The 17690-nt window shown below is 35.3% G+C and overlaps 1 protein-coding gene across 2 annotated transcripts in view; it reads left to right on the top strand.

Annotated features, from left to right (window-relative positions):
• The window catches only part of ITPR2 (inositol 1,4,5-trisphosphate receptor type 2), a 495598-nt gene that overhangs the window by 398703 nt on the left and 79205 nt on the right, over window positions 1-17690 (top strand). For both annotated transcript variants that reach the window (XM_028829349.2, XM_028829352.2), the window contains exons 49-50: window positions 6197-6372; window positions 15442-15606. In XM_028829349.2, the coding sequence (XP_028685182.1) occupies window positions 6197-6372; window positions 15442-15606 (341 nt within the window). The remainder of the gene's footprint in view (window positions 1-6196; window positions 6373-15441; window positions 15607-17690) is intronic.

Genomic DNA, 17690 nt, shown 5'->3' with positions numbered 1-17690 from the left:
TTATATATGTATCCATTTTCTATAATAAACGTATTATTTTAATAATACAAATGTTTTTTAATTTACCCTATATATTTTTAAAGCTCAAAAAGTATGAAGTTTATCTTTTTAAAAATAAAATCCAGAAAGCAAAATTGCAAACTTCAATCCAGTTCACATCATGGAGCTCTGCTATCTACCTCATGCAGACTCTAGAGTTTCCTGCACAGAACATGCTGCTGCTTACTTCCCTCTTTCTCTCCATCCCTCTGCCTCCCAAGTAGCCTTATGAGATCTTTCTGTTTCCTCTACCTCAGTCCAGCTAAAGTAGATATCCACTCAGAAATCCCTGGGTGGCCTTTACTATTGTGCCTTATTCATTTATTGGTCCCTTAACTAGACTGTGAACTCTTTGAGGACAAGGACAAGTTTACTAATCTTTGTAATTTTTAAAATACAAAGATGGTAAAATCTTTGTATTTAACAGTGCCTGGCGCATAGTGGCACTCCATCAACAGTTGTTGAAGGAATTGAAATCACCAAATTTCAATTTGAAGGAATTGAAATTGAAAATGAAGAACTCATTTTCTTTAACACAAAGCACTTGGCAGAAAGAAAGAATTACACTACAAATTTTAATATAATTTTAAAAAATCACATGCTATCTTGGTATAAGACATTCCCATGGCATCAATTTTCTCCTAGTTATGGGAGGTATAAGTTTGTTAGTCCCGGAAATAGGACTAACAAACGCAACGCTGGAAGACATGGTGCGCTATCATCAGGTGCAGATGCAGACTTTACTTCTGGAAAAGGACTAGACAGCAGTTAACAGCAGTAACCAAGGTAGAGCCTCAGCTTAGGATATTTAAGTGGATGTGGTGCTTTGAGGGAAGGGAAGGCATGAGCTGCCATTTTGGCAATGTCAAACCCCAAGGTTATGTCTGGGTCATCTGGTTATAGTTCTGGATGAGTTATTTAATTTAATGAGCTCCACGAATAAGGTTAACATTTTGGTCAGGATTAGCTTAGTCTTAATCTGTTGCACACTGCATAGCTATGAATTCTGAGGAAACAGAGCTAAGACTGTTACACACACTTGGCCATCAGAATTGTCTGGAGGAAGAAAGCTCTGTGCTGGTGGTGAAGGTTCTCTGATGCTGGATTTGGTCTAACAGGCTGAACAACTGTTTGCCAGGGCCACTATGAAGTGATTTAGAGATGGGTGAGATTAAAGATGGATGAAAATTCCTTCAAGAAGTGCTTAAAAATGATGGAGACATGTCAGAGAACCCAGGATCCAACTTGAAAGGTCTCCAGGTGGTCAAATATGAGAAAATTTAGAGAAAAAGATTATTGACAGTGACACATTATCTCCCATAGCATAAAATAAGAATCCAGGAGTTCCTGTTGATAGTAGAAAGAGAAAACTCTTTTTTAATAATTGTATTCCAATTAATAAAATACAGACAGAATGATGGAAATAGAATGTCACCATTTGGCAAACATCACAGTAGTAAAAATTATCCATGGATGCTAAAATTAATGGGTGACCATATGATGAAAAGTATATAACCTGTGTATAATGTACAAGTCTCTCCCCACAATATACTTAATTATGAAAGGAAAAATAATAACTTAAAAGTGGGGGAAATCGCTTTAACTAAGTGATCAGCATTAATGGCACCAGTAATGAAACCCAGCAACATCACGTGCCTCCTGATACAATCACTGACAAGGACGTAACATCATCTTCCAAAAATGAATTAACTGAGAAAATTTCAGACAAACCCCAAATGAGGGCTATGCTACGACATAATTGGCCAGTACTCTTCAAGGTGTCAAGCTTATGAAAGACAAAGAAAGATTGAGGAACTATCCAAATTAAAAGATATTAAAGAGACATGACAACTGAATCCCGTGTGTGACCCTGGTTCAGAAGAAGGACATAAATTGGGCAAATGACCAACTTTGACTAGATAGATGGTAAAAGTGGTCTATCAATGTTAATTTCCTGATACTGATCATTGTAATGTGGTTATATGAGGTGTTGACATTTGGGGAATCTAGGTAAAGGATAAAGTTAAAAAAGAAAAAATAATAATAAATGTAAGGATTCTGTCCAACCCTGAAGTTCCTTGACTCGGTGTAGAAGCTGATTATGAAATCAGCTGATAAGTCTTGCACTACAAAAAAAGAGCTCTGCTTAAAATATGCCACCCTTCTAACCCCAGATCCTAATACATGCTGGTACCAGTGTGGTGGTGAGAACAGAGGGATTGGCAGAGGGAAGGAGCCATGTATGCTTCCTCCAAGTATATTTTCCGGTCTGAACACCTGAACTGCTAGGAGTTTCTTGTGCTCAAATAATTGATTCACACTTGGGTTATGATATTAACTGAGAGAGTAGTTTCCCTCCTCAACCAGGTAGTGGGGTACAGTAACCAAAAGGAGACATTTAAGGCAGAGATAATTCTCAGAGGACCAGCCTGTTGGACACTCTTCACCCTCTACTGCAGATAGAGAATCTCCTTTAATTGCCAGGCTTTGAAGAGTTTGGTTTCAATTTGTTCAGGAGTACAGGGCCTATTTTTTATGGCTAAAGGTTTTGGGTTGGGTTTCTTTGGCTGATTGATTTTTGTGGCGTTTGTTTATCATATGCTTCTCTAAAAAGGAAAAGTGCCAATGTTGAGGAATGAGGCTACACTGGTTGTGGCTGAAGCAGCAGCTTCTGGTGCTGGGAATGTCCTGGGAGTCCACTCAGAAGCTGATGGCTGCCACGCCAGATACCCCTATCCTGGATTTCATTTGGCAAAGGCAGACTAGTTAGTGGAGAAAATTGATGCCATGGGAATTCCTTATACCAAGATAGCATGTGATTTTTTAAAATTATATTAAAATTTGTAGTGTAATTCTTTCTTTCTGCCAAGTGCTTTGTGTTAAAGAAAATGAGTTCTTCATGGTGATTTCAATTCCTTCAACTTAACTGTTGATGGAGTGCCACTATGTGCCAGGTACTGTTAAATACAAAGATTGTAAAATACAAAGATTAGTAAATTTGTCCTTGTCCTCAAAGAGTTCACAGTCTAGTTAAGGGACCAATAAATGAATAAGGCACAATAGTAAAGGCCACCCAGGGATTTCTGAGTGGATATCTACTTTAGCTGGACTGAGGTAGAGGAAACAGAAAGATCTCATAAGGCTACTTGGGAGACAGAGGGATGGAGAGAAACAGGGAATTAAGAAGCAGCATGTTCTGTACAGGAAATTATAGAGTCTGCATGAGGTAGATAGCAGAGCTCCATGATGTGAACTGGATTGAAGCTTGCAATTTTGCTTTCTGGATTTTCTTTCATAAAGGATAAACTTCATACTTTCTAAGATTTATAAATGTATAGGGTAAATTATAAAACTTTTTGTATTATTAAAATAATATGCTTATTATAGAAAATGGATACATATATAGAGTATTAAGGAGAGAAATGGGAAAAGAATGGCTTTGAAAATCTGTACTGTCGGCTGGACTAGGTGGCTCATGCTTGTAATCCCAGCACTTTGGGAGGCCAAGGCAGGCAGATCACCCGAGGTCAGGAGTTTGAGACCAGCCTGGCCAACAGGGTGAAACCCCAACTCTACTGAAAATACAAAATTTAGCCAGGCGAGCAAGACTTTGTGCAAGACTCAAAGAAAATCTGCACTGTCTTTACTCTAGAGTTTGTCAGAGAGACTTCAGTTCTCTTTTTAGCATTGAATCTTCAGATAGAAACCAATATGATCATTCTTAGAGAAGAGAATTATAAACATAGCTGTTGGTTTTTTTTTGTTTTTTGTTTTTTTGTTTGTTTGTTTTTTGTTTTTTTTTTTTTGAGACGGAGTCTCGCTCTGTCGCCCAGGCTGGAGTGCAGTGGGCGATCTCAGCTCACTGCAAGCTCCGCCTTCCGGGTTTACGCCATTCTCCTGCCTCAGCCTCCCGAGTAGCTGGGACTACAGGCGCCCGCCACCTCACCTGGCTAGTTTTTTGTATTTTTTAGTAGAGACGGGATTTCACCGTGTTAGCCAGGATGGTCTCCATCTCCTGACCTCGTGATCCACCCGTCTTGGCCTCCCAAAGTGCTGGGATTACAGGCTTGAGCCACCGCGCCTGGCCCGTCAATAGCTGTTTTAAATAACTTTTGAGTTTATTCATTCAAATACGTATTTAGTGTGAACCTATGTGCTAGCTACTATACTAGACAATTGAGTCCTTTTCACAAAGGTATCAAACACCCAATTTTAATTGTATGACTATAATTTCTGTTTGATCAAGGGAAAATCTCAGCAAACCAGATATTGTCTTGAAAAGAATAGGAAAGAGGTAGATAGTTTATCAGGAATTAGTGACAATGCACAATGTGACCATCTATGCCAAATTATTCTAGAATAAGAATGTCACCAAGACATTGCTTATGAATTATGCTGAAAAGTCAGATGTAAATGTGCCTTGAATATGTTGTCAGTTCTAGTGAACTTAAAACCTAAGCTGTGTGACTTGGGGAGTTGATAACTGGAGACTTAGTTATTTATTCAAAACAAACTCACAGAATATATTTTTGTTTATTTACTCAATCAACAAATTTTTATTTGTTGTTCTGTAACAGGCATGGCGATAGGCCTAGGGATGGCCCTCATCCTTTTAGAGTTTACATTCTGATGGAGTCTCAAGTCCCAGTAAGCAAGAGAGAAAGTTGAAGGCATTATTTACTCTATGGCTGTTTGAGATCTGTGAGGTCAAGGCAGTTGGTGGTCAGTCTGTATTTTGGTAGATGTAGAGTGCTTACAAGCCAACATCATCGTAAACACGAGTAGGGTACCTGTATGTTAGCATTGCCAGAGGACAGGAATTGAAGGTAACTTTCAGAGCAGTTTACCCTTTTTCTTTCCCCATCTCCAAATTAATCTTATGAGATTATAAATTTGGTGGGGGGGGGGGATATCACATCTCTTTTCCCAACCTCCTTTCATCATTATGTGCTTTCAGAGACAGCATAAGAACAAACCTTGCAAAAGTAAACATGTCTAAATGAATGCTGTTCATTATCTGATTTTTTGTTTGTCTTTTAACAACTAGCAGGATCTTCCTGCCTATTTCTGAGATGTTAGCACACACTGTGAACTAAGAGTTTTATACAGAATTCATTAAAGGAGTCAAATAATCCCAGAGTTTTGATGACAGTACAAAAGCTATGCACACCAAGTCCTTGAGGTGTTTTGCATGCAGCAGCAAATTTTATAAATAAAGATAAGAGGTGTGGCCAAAAGAATAAGACTGTTATTGAATATTTACCAGAGGACGTAGTGGAAAATCTCCATTTTGTTGTTTCCTTTCTATGTCAGCCTATAGACATGCATTTGAGGCCCCAGAGCAGATCCAACCAGCCCAAGAATGTTGCCTCTTAATTTACTTCTGCAAATGCAGCACCACGTGACCTTCAGGAAAGGATTCCTTGAATGCACATGTCAGTGCAAATGTCAATGAATTGTACTACTTATTAAAGAAAGAATATTTTTGAGCCTCTCTTTTGGGGAGTTTCTAAGAAATCTTATGTGTAACGGAGTTTGTTTTTTAAGACATTTGGAATGTGAATTTTCTGATGATTAAATAGCTAACCATTTTATTTAGAAGTTGAGCTGGCCTTCAAATACACACACTCTTGCGCGTATTCATACACATATCTATGCATGTGTGTTTAGCAGTTAAAGCGTGTGTCTATTTTATAAAGGTTATTCTACTAGATTCTTCAGAGGAATCTAGAATATGGAAACTTGATACTAATAGGACAAGACAAGGTTTGAATTCAATTTTTTAATGATTTAGCTATATAACTAATGGTCATTAATCATAAACTTTGAATTAAGGTTCCTGAGAGAGATGTCTATCAAAAGTATTTAGAGAATCATCCTCATATGAGAGAAAGATGAACAATTGTCTGACTTAATAAAAGGAACATTAGTGAGTGTTTAAGTAGCTTGAAAGTAATCACAGGTTTTCTGGAAATGTAATAATGAGTAACGTGTTCAAAGACATTTCCTTGAAATATGAAGAATGTAGATGGGGTCATTTTGAAATTTAGTGGATTATGGCTTTGACTTAATGATAACATATAAAGTAGAGCAGCAAATATTTTAGCATTTTTTAGTTTTATTCTTAATAACAATACATTTTTTCCACATTTTACAGGTACACTTTCTCCATTGTTCTCGGTTCTTCTTTGGATAGCAGTTGCAATCTGCACATCTATGCTGTTTTTCTTCTCCAAGCCTGTGGGTATTCGGCCGTTTCTTGTATCAATAATGCTCAGATCAATATACACAATAGGTCTTGGGCCTACCTTGATACTTCTTGGTGCAGCTAATGTAAGTACTTTACTTAGCTTTATACTTGTTACAGAATTAGTTTAAAAATGTATGAAATATAAAAATATAACTATATGCTTTTCATTCATGTGTGCATGGTGAATTCTAATTTATTATAAATCTAAATTAACCAGAGCATGATTTGTACATTTTTTTTATTTAATTTAGAGTGAAAGAAAAAATGACAGATAAAAGACTGCTATATTTAAGAAAGTAACATTTGGGGAATGACCCAGTTCTGCCATCAATTTAATCCAATCCAATTTTAATGCATTCTGCATCCTGTACCCACAGCTATTGACAAAAATGACTGAGCCATTGTTAATATTCCAAAGTGACATCGTAAATCATCCAAAAAAGATTAAATTATGTTCAATAGAATTTTGAAAGTGAGCACCTTTCATCAAATGACCTAAGAAAAAGGATTTCTATATGAGAAAGTACTAAATTGGGTTCTTTTTATGTGAACAAATTTTATAAACTGATGAAAGTCATAGATATGATGATTTTTTTTACCAAATTTTGAAATATTAGAATAAGGAAGCACATTGTTAAGCTTGAGTTAGGTGAGTTTAGAATAAGTAAACCAGAGTAGTAGTATTTCAAAAAGCAAGTGATACATTTATAGAAATAATTTTACCCGAGAAATACAATTTTGAAGGGACTACCCAACGTTATGCATGGCACAGCCATACAGGGATATTAAAAGGTAAAACCATCAGGCTGATGAAATAACAAATGGCCAGGTAAGAAAATAAGTATTGCTAATCTATATGTTGAATACCTAGGCACTTTTGATCTTTTCCTGGGTTTCCAATGTAATGTCCTATATTCTGGTATCTGTAATTAGGACTAATCTCCCTTACTACCTTTTACTATATTTAAGGATTGATCATTCAATATCAAGAACATTATAGGTGCTCAGTAAATATTTCCTAAATAAATAAATTAATGAGTGAGTGAATGAATAAGTGAACAATTATCTTTGTATTCTTATATATTTACAGTGGCTTGCAAGTAAAATATATAGCAAATATTTATTTAGTAATAAATATTTAATATTTAGCGAAGATTTAATAATAACTAATATTTAGCAAATATTTGATTAATAAAATGTATTATATTTATTTATTAAAATGAATTAATTAATAAAATAGTCAACCAAACTTTCAAGAATTATAAAGCTGAGCTAATATGGCCAATTCTGTGTTTCTGTGTTTCTGACCTCTATTTTACTACAATTCTTCAAAAATTAGACATGATGTATTTGACAGCTCCCAATTAGCTACAACATTCAGGCAACCAAATTGCCAATTATCCTCAATCATTGTCAATGAAGGGAAGTGTACTATACCTACAAATAAGTCTATCAGTAAATAATTTTGTAAAATTCCAAATATATTATTCTGTAAGTTTCTTGAGGGGAGAAGTTGTCACATTTATAAATGTAATCCTACCTGCCTTACTCCTTCCCAGCTCCGTGTTTCTCTGCTTTAACAGCTGGCATTGAAACATTCAGAAGGTGTTTACATGAACTGAACATGTACCTTCAATGCCTTGGAAATAAGCTAATTTTACATATTACCAAACAAGCAAATTAGAGAATCTTCATGAATTTGTCTAAATTTTTCTAAGCCTATGTGTTTGACTTTTTTTTCTTTAAAAACATACATTGCATATTGAACTATATTATTTGAAGAAGCAAATAATATTTGTAAACTGGTAACTGGCCCTCAAGAAGACATAAATCCAAGTGAAAAAAAAATATGAGTCTGACAAAGTGAAATAATAGCTAGAGTTGGGCCAAAAGTAATAATCATTTACTGGGCCTCTGTTATATAATAGACACTAAAAATACCAAGACGATAAAGGAAATGGTTCTTGCCATCCAGAAGCTGATGTGTCATACTCACCGATTTGCATTTCCTTTGTTTTTGGACCAAGAATATATAAAGAGATAAGGAATAACATTCTAATGTCTATTAGGGGAAACCAAAGACATTTGGTATATTTTTCCCCCTCATGGGAGAGGATAAGAAGATAGCTTTTGCCAGGTTTGGTGAAAATAATTCCACTATAGCAAATGACTCTTCATAGAAGAGGCAAGTTTTATATTTCACTTTATTTATGAGAAAAAATATACATGTAGATATGCCACATCTCTCCCTTATTAACTGTAGAAATCTGGGGATTCTAATGACCTTCACAGAATAGAACATCTGTTTGCACAATCAAATGATACATTATGGTCTACCAACTCAGAGCATTTTTTTTTTTTTTTAGACAGAGTCTCGCTCTGTCGCTCAGGCTGGAGTGCAGTGGCGTGATCTCGGCTCACTGCAACCTCCACCTCCCAGTTCAAGCAATTTTCCTGCCTCAGCCTCCTGAGTAGCTGGGACTACAGGTGCGTGCCACCACACCTGGCTACTTTTTTGTATTTTTAGTGGAGACGAGGTTTCACCGTGTTAGCCAGGACGGTCTCGATCTTCTGACCTCATGATCCACCCGCCTTGGCCTCCCAAAGTGCTGGTATTACATGCATGAGCCACTGTGTCTGGCTGCTCAGAGTATTTTGACCAAAAAAAAAAAAAAATCAACTTTAATTTGGGATAAACACATTCAATGGAATAATTGTCATTTTTATATTGTAGATATAGATAGAAAAAATTTTATCTATAAGTTTAATATTATGTGGATTAATAAAAATGTTTTAGGTTGGGTGCTATGGCTCATGCCTGTAATCCCAATACTTTGGGAGGCTGAGGCAGGAGGATTGCTTGAAGACAGGAGTTCGAGACCAGCGTGGTCAACATAGTGAGACCTCATCTCTACAAAAAATAAAATAAAAATGTTTTAGTGAGTATCATCTACCTTCATTTTAACATAACAAGTTCACTGCTGGGGATAGTGGCTGATGCCTGTCATCCCAGCACTTTGAGAGGCTGAGGTGGGCGGATCACGCAAGGTCAGGAGTTTGTGACCAACCTGGCCAACATCGTGAAACCCTGTCTCTACTAAAATATAAAAATTAGTATGGCATGGTGGTGCACACCTGTAGTCCCAGCTACTCGGGAGGCTGAGGCCAGAGAATCCCTTGAACCCGGGAGGTAGAAGTTGCACTGAGCTGACATCAGGCCACTGCACTACAGCCTGGGTGACAAAATGGGATTCTGTTTCAAAAACAAAACAAAACAAAACAAAAATTAGCTGGTCATGGTGGCTTGTGCCTGTAATACCAGCTACTCAGGAGGCTGAGGCAGGAGAATCACTTGAACCCAGGAGGTGGAGGTTGCAGTGAGCCGAGATCGTGCCATTGCACTCCAGCCTGCGCAACAGAGCGAGACTCCATCTCAAAAAGGAAAAAACGGCCGGGCGCGGTGGCTCAAGCCTGTAATCCCAGCACTTTGGGAGGCCGAGACGGGCGGATCACAAGGTCAGGAGATCGAGACCAGCCTGGCTAATACGGTGAAACCCCTTCTCTACTAAAAAATACAAAAAACTAGCCGGGTGAGGTGGCGGGCGCCTGTAGTCCCAGCTACTTGGGAGGCTGAGGCAGGAGAATGGCGTAGACCCGGGAGGCGGAGCTTGCAGTGAGATGAGATGCGGCCACTGCACTCCAGCCTGGGCGACAGAGCGAGACTCCGTCTCAAAAAAAAAAAAAAAAAAAAAAGGAAAAAACAAAAACCAAAAAACAAGTTCACTACAAAGCTATCTATGGTTTATTATTACCCAGGAGGTAGGAAATAAATACATGAAAACATCAATTAGTCATATTTTGTACCTTAAGTTTTAGTACATTTATTAACTTAATTTATTTACACTTAAAAGTTTGCATTGTGTAAGGGGTGAAACTATAAATGCTAAAAGTATAGGTGTCAGAAATAAGAAAAACAGAAGAAGACATCTACCTGACAGTTTTGCCTTAATGACCATCCGAGTTCTAGACTTTAGGCAAATCAGCAAGACTTTGAATTTCATTCTTCTCATTAGTGAAGGGAAGATGCTAAAGCCTGATCTATCTTCACTGGGTTGTTGAGAAGGTGAGTTGAAAAGATTTAGAAAAGATTAGTAACGGTGATAATGATAGAATAGTAACAATAGCAGCTGTTTACCAACTATCTGTAATAATAGATGAAGCACCCTTTAATTGTAAAACATTCTTATTCTGATTGTAAAAACATTTGTGTTTTGGTTCTCGGGGAGTTTTTTCTGGACTCTGTCTTTCACAATGTTAAGCCAATGCAGAAAGTCTTATTTTTGGAAAAGGAATCAAGAGGGAGGAAAATCCTCAACCTGTGTTATGTTACTCAACCACTTAGTACTGGCTTCTTTTTTATTGTCTTCATTCATTTCTAAAACTAGCAGTTGGTCTAGATTTCAACTAGTTTGCCTTGTCACAGAAGTGATCTCAATATTTGAGATATTTCAAAAAATCCAAGTGTTTTCTTCTCAGTTATAAAGCATATCTTATAACCCAGTCTAGTTTTCTTCCCTCTGCACTGCATTGTTGGTTATTGGTAATGGAAATTAATATATTATTCTGACAAATATAAGCACACATTTTATAAATTCGGGGTCACTTAATATTTTTTCATGCCATTAAAATTATTTGTAAATCTCATTTTAATAACTGTTATTTCCAGTCATATGGGTGTTATATAATCTGTTTAACCACTCCATTAATTTTTGTTGTTCAGACTTTTAAATAAATAACAATGTAGTAAAATATCAGCAAAAGATCTTTTAATATCTTCTAAACTTCTTATCTACAATGATTTTTCCTTTCTAATAGTACCTGGAAATGTGTAATTCATTTAATAACTTGGTCTCACCATTTGCAGAGAGAAGAAGCAAATGGAGCTTAGCAGATAGCTAGTCTACTAACAATGAGCCACTGTGTTCAGATTTAATAGGGTAATGTCCCTAGTTACTTACCTGTAGATAGCTTTCTGGGAGACCTCATGTTACTGCTAATTTGTGAGGTTGAGTTCCACCATACGTTCATTTAACTTACACAAATTCAATGATATATTCAGAGTAAACAACTTTCATTTTATCTCTCTCTCTCTCTCTCTCTCTCTCTCTGTCTCTCTGTCTCTCTCTCCACACACACAGACACACACACACTCTTTTTCACATAATATGGTCACTGAATGCTCCTAACTACTTCTAGTTGCAGAAACAGAAAACTGCTGCAGTGTTGGGGTTAAAGTAGGATGAGCTGAATTTAGTAAGAGACACTACCATTTACATGACCTGTGCTTACTGTTCTGTTTTGTCAGCAATTTAAGAGATTTCCAGGGTGATTTTGACTGCATGCAAATTTTGCCTTACACATTGATCTTAGAACCTTGTCCTGCCTTAGATGTAATGCCCCTGAAATGGAGATTTTTGAATCAAACCATCTCATTTTTAGTAAGAAGTTTAACTTACATGGTTGATGAAAATATGGTAATTGAGTTGAAAATCATAAATTCAGTTTTACCTTTCAATAAATAAGTAGACAGTCTTTTTCTTATATGATTTATTCCTAAAAAATAGGTCATGTTTTCCCATACGAACAATGTAAGATGGGGATAGAATTCTTGATCAGGGACGGAGTACCAAATAACACCAAATGAATAAGGTAAAGACAAAGATAAAGCAGCTATAAATGTCTGTGATCAAGTAAAATAGTAACATGTAAAGGATATCACACAGAATTCTACAGCTATGAGGGAGCTTAAGGATTATTCCCTTCTAAGCATTTCATTTTAGATATGAGAAAACAAAGTCCTATAGACACCAGGAGGATTTACCAAAGCAAGAAATTAGTGGCAGAGCCAAGACTGCAACCAGATGACCCGCCTTCGAATTCAGTGTCTTTCCACTATACTGTACTGTTAAAAGTCCTGCAAAGACATATCAATAACTATAAAGTATATATGAAAACACTACTTTCTTGAATAACTTATTTAACTGATAAAGTATCTAATTAAATAATTAAATTATTCAATAAAGTAGCATTTTATTATTATTCGGTAATAATCGTTACATTATTGGTTAAATAAGTAGTATTTTCATATATACTTTATAGTTTAATTAGTTAAATTATTTACTAATTAATTACTATATTGTTAACTAAATTAATTAAATATATTAATTATTTAGTAAATAATTAGTAAGTAATTTAGTTGTTTAGTAAATAATTAGTAATGATTTCATAATTCACAAATAGGTAATTTAAGTAAATTTAAATTAATGAACTTACTTTAGTATACATTAATTAAACAAACATTAATTTTGCTTTTTTTTTCCAGAAGACCTATTGGTAAATCATTTGGATGGTGTATTATCATTTTTAAAAAACTGTCCCAAAGCTTGCATTGATGCTGTTTCAATTCCATCCCTTTCCCCACCATCACACAATTCACCTCATCCCCAACAAAAACTGTATCAGGGATGGCTTTGAATAATAGACAGAGTAAGAAAATATATATAATAGGACAGTTATGGTCCTTCAAATTGACATTTGTGTGTTGACTTGAGGAACCTCTTAGCACCAGCTCAGAAGAGCCTTGTGACCATCTTGCCCAGTTTCCTGGGCACACCATCCACTTTTCGTCACCCACATGGACCCTTGCTGTAATGGCATTGACAAATGAAGAACTGGTTAGACAATGTCCACTTTTTAATGACATGAAAAGGGAAACTGTTTTAGCAACTTGCTCATTGTTGGCATAAATATTCCAAGCTTTCATGGAAAATTCTGTATGAAAACAATTTGTAAATTTCATGAAGAAAGGAGAATTCACAGTTCAACTTCTTTCCCACCCAAATCATTTATTCCTGCACATATTTCCCCTTCACATGAACACTTTAAAACAAAAGGACACCAAGTTCCCTGTTTTTGATCTCAGCAGAAATAGGTAGACGCCACTGTCAGTATCAACTCCACTCCACGTCAAGACTTAGTGAAGAGAACAGGAATCTATTCGTCAAGCTCTAGATCAAGGTTCAAAAATAAAACAAAAACCAAAACCTGAAAACAAATAAGGCAAATCTTTATTTTTCAGGTGAAAATGGTGGAGTCTCTTTTAGGAAGAAATGTAGCCTTGTTTTTGCATTATTTGAGAAATGAAACGTATTGTTCTTTTTGATAATTTAAATTCAGTGTATTTTTTTCCTCAGTATATGGAGCTTATAAATAGTTTTTCTGCATCATTTTTATGATTTCATTTAGAGAATTAGAGATCATATAAACAATGTGTCTTAAACATATTCATCTTTCTGAAAATTCATGACTCCATTTATTAATTTTATTTTTATACAACTTATTTCTATTTCATATTGAACTCTGGTGGGTGAATCAAGGTAAATAGTACAAATTTAAATAATAATGGGCATTCAAAACAATTTAAATAACTACTGAGTATTCTTCTTCTGGACATTCTTTTTCACCATTTTCAGGGGTGTTTATTGTTAAATATGTCATATAGATTAGCATTTTTATATATTTCCTGGGTTTTAAGATAATAAGTTCTTATAATATTAAACCTGCTCTTGGGCTGAAAATATAAAGGCATCCATTCTGCTACAGCTATCCTTAATAATAGCATAAAATATTGATGATGAAACACTAAACAGTGAAGTAAGACATGAATGAAGTAACAACATTGATTATTGAGAGGATGCTTAATCAGCGGGGGAGAAATTTAGGAAAGTTTTGGCCTTTTTAGTTGCTATGTTAATTTGGTTGGCTCTTCAAAACATGTAGTAGTAACCCATTTCTCACTTCATCTGTACTGATTTGAACTTCAGAAATGGAAAGGAAAAGGTTTTCCAATCCCCCAAATTTTGCATCTACTTCAAAGTGTTATGGTCCTTCTTGTGTTATTTAAAAATCATTCCTCATAATTTGTTAATATATATTGAACAAATCAACAATGTTGCAAAGAGCAACCTGTTTTTCCAAAGTTAGGACTGGACATTTAAGGACAAATATGGTTCCATTAGATAACCTAAAGAACTCGGAACAATTAAGAAGAGCAAACTGTAAACCCTTGAAATCTGTAATTCTTTCCTTGATGACTTAGACACAAAATTGGCTCTTTGGTTTATAATTACTGCAGTGATTCTAGAACTAAATAGATGGTGCTAAGTTTATAAATCAGTGCACACACATCGTTGTTATTGCCAAAGGATCTCAGTATAAATTTCTGCATTCGAAAATTATGCCACAAAAGGCAATATAAAATGTGGTTTGAATATAAATACTGTACATGGTCAGAAGCGTAATAAACACTCCAAAATGTTTATTGAATTATTATCACACATAGGGCTTAGAAAATATATACATACATTAATTTGACTCAGGTATGTAAGTATATTTATATTTTCTATGTATATAAAGTAAATTAAATGCAAAAATAATTTTAATCACTTACTTGTTTAAAATACTACTCAGTAGACAAAGTCCAGAATGAAAACACAAAATCAAGAACAGCTCTCTGGATATTTTCTGAAAAGATATTTTTCTGTTATATTTACAGCATAATAAAAACATTTTACATATTACAGTTACTATAAAAATATAATAAAAGTAATATTTTTAGGAGTCATTGTATTAAGGACTTCATACGTATTATATCATTTAATCATCTGAGGGGTTCTATGAGGTGGAAGTTCTTTTATTCCAGTTTTTCAGAATAAACCATTAAGTCCTTCAACTGCATGGACTAGGTCATACAACAGTAATGGAAGAGCCAAGATTTAAATCCAGACCTGTCTTGATTGCATAGTCTCTTATCATTCTCTCTCTTCCTGAAGCTGCAAAGGATGCAAGTTTTGCATGTGTAATGTTTACCTGCCAATTTGTAAGCAATACTGAAGAACGATAAAATGAGAAATTATGAAAAAAGTCATGGACTTTATGAATAATAGTTTTCATCCGTGTCAAAAAGTCATAGATTTTAATGAATAATAGTTTCATCCATGTCAAAAAGTCATGGACTTCATGAATAATAGTTTTCATTCATGTGAGTTTCAGGATAAATAAGACAGTAATCTCTAATCCTTTCCTCCCTTTAGCTTTGTAATAAAATTGTATTTCTGGTGAGTTTTGTTGGAAATCGTGGCACGTTCACCCGTGGGTACCGAGCAGTCATCCTGGATATGGCCTTTCTCTATCACGTGGCGTATGTCCTGGTTTGCATGCTGGGCCTTTTTGTCCATGAATTCTTCTATAGCTTCCTGGTGAGTACATCGCTATGTGGACAATCACTGCTGAAAAAGTACACAATACTGCTGCTTCTTATGCCTCTTCCTTTGATTTTTTTTTTAAGCAAAGCCTGACATTTAGGACAAATTATGTTATTTTTAGAATTTCCTAGGAAAAGCGTGAATTATTATCATTCGTAGTCTTTTTTTCTTTGGGAAACCACACAGGTGGTGGAGTTCTTTATTTCCTCTCTGAGAAGCAACCAGTCACCCCACCTCTTGACCCAGGCTTCACATGACAAGGGCTGCTTTTGCTTTCAGCCAACTAATATTTCCCTTTACATTTAAAGATTCTCCTACAGAGTGTGGGAGACAAAATAGGAGTATATTTTCTTCGGTACTGAAATCACTGTATTTTATTTATAATATCAAAAATTGTGTGTACCTTTAGAGTGGCATGTAAGTAAAATGAGGGGAATTTTAAAAAATCATAGCAAAAAGGCAGTTGTTTTAAGAACAGTCTTTTAGTTTTCGGTTTAATATGTCATTGCTGTTAAACTTATCTACATATATTTAACTCATTAAGCAGCTCTTTCAGATTTTTTTTCTAAAGGTTGCTTTTTAAAAAAATTCTGATTTACCTTCCTACATATGTACTGGTTTATAGCCATAAACCAGGAGAGGAGTCAATACACATATGTGATAATATTTTGAAACTTAAAAAGCACTACCAGGTTACCATCATGATGCTATAGGAACAATTTATTTATCTTTCCAGTTCATAGTTGGCATGCAGTGGAGAGCATTGTCCAATGAGATGATCCCTGAAAACAAGTTAAAGATCTAAAAACATTTTGTTGAAAAATTTGGCTGAGTCATGAGGGACAAATCCAGCACCTCCTGCCTCCCTATTATCTAGCACACCCATTTGAGAAGACTGAAATGAGGCCAATTTTCCATATACCCTCAAACATTTGAAAGAGCCACAGTGAAGAGTAGATTTGTCTATTGTATTTTCATATAAACTTATAGGCAGTTAAGTTATTCATTAGTAGATATTTTTTCTGTTCTAACAATCTATATGAATTCTTTTTGCCCTGATTCACCAGAAAAAGTTCATTTTTTAACCTGTTTGTGATATATAAAGTCCTATTATACCCAGCACTTTTACCTGACATGTAATATTCTATAATTTTTAAACCACTTTACTAAAGTATGATTGACATACAGAAAGCTCTACCCATTTAATGTATAGGATTTGATGAATTTATAATGCTTTTGTGCTCAACTTTCTTGTTTATAAAATGGATAGGGATACTATGGGAGACTAGGAATATCAAGATCCATTAAACAGAGAATGTGTTAGTCCATTCTCACATGGCTATGAAGATACTACCTGAGACCGAGTAATTTATAAACAAAAGAGTTTTGATTGATTCACAGTTCCACATGGCTGGGGAGGCCTCAGGAAAGTTACAATCATGGTGGAAGTTGAAGGGGAAGCAAGGCATGTCTTACATGGTGGCAAAAGAAAGAGAGAAGAGCACAGGGGAAACTGCCACTTTAAAAACCATCAGATCTCCAGAGGACTCCCTCACCATCTCAAGAACAGCATGAGGGAAATCACCCCCATGATCCAGTCACTTCCAACCAGGTCCTTCCCCTGACACATGGCGATTACAATTCGAGATGAAATTTGGGTGGAGACGTGGAGCCACCCATATCAGATAATACGAAAAACATGTGAAATTATGTACTCATGTTTATGTTTTTACTAACCCCATTTTCTAATTGTATTTTCCTCTGGTCTTTTATCTTTCAAATCTTACAGTATTGATGCTAGTTTGTTCTTATTGGGTTGGTTCTGAAAAGGATATAGTCTATTTTGATGTTTAGAGTACTAGAAGAAAATCGTAATATACATAATACCAAAAATCATATGTAAGCATATTTTTTAAAGATTTTTTATATTTGAAAAATATGTGAATATTAATTCCCTGTTGTACCCAAAATTGGCAGTCCTTTATCCAGAATAATAAAAACCACACTCTAGATTTTGTTTTCAGAAATAAATGGAAAGAACAATCAGCCTGCCCAATGTCAACAGCTTTTGTAAGATT

The sequence above is a fragment of the Macaca mulatta genome, chromosome 11, assembly GCF_049350105.2.
Source record: "Macaca mulatta isolate MMU2019108-1 chromosome 11, T2T-MMU8v2.0, whole genome shotgun sequence".
In the NCBI taxonomy this organism is placed as follows: domain Eukaryota; kingdom Metazoa; phylum Chordata; class Mammalia; order Primates; family Cercopithecidae; genus Macaca; species Macaca mulatta.
This window is presented reverse-complemented; position numbering and strand designations above follow the sequence as displayed.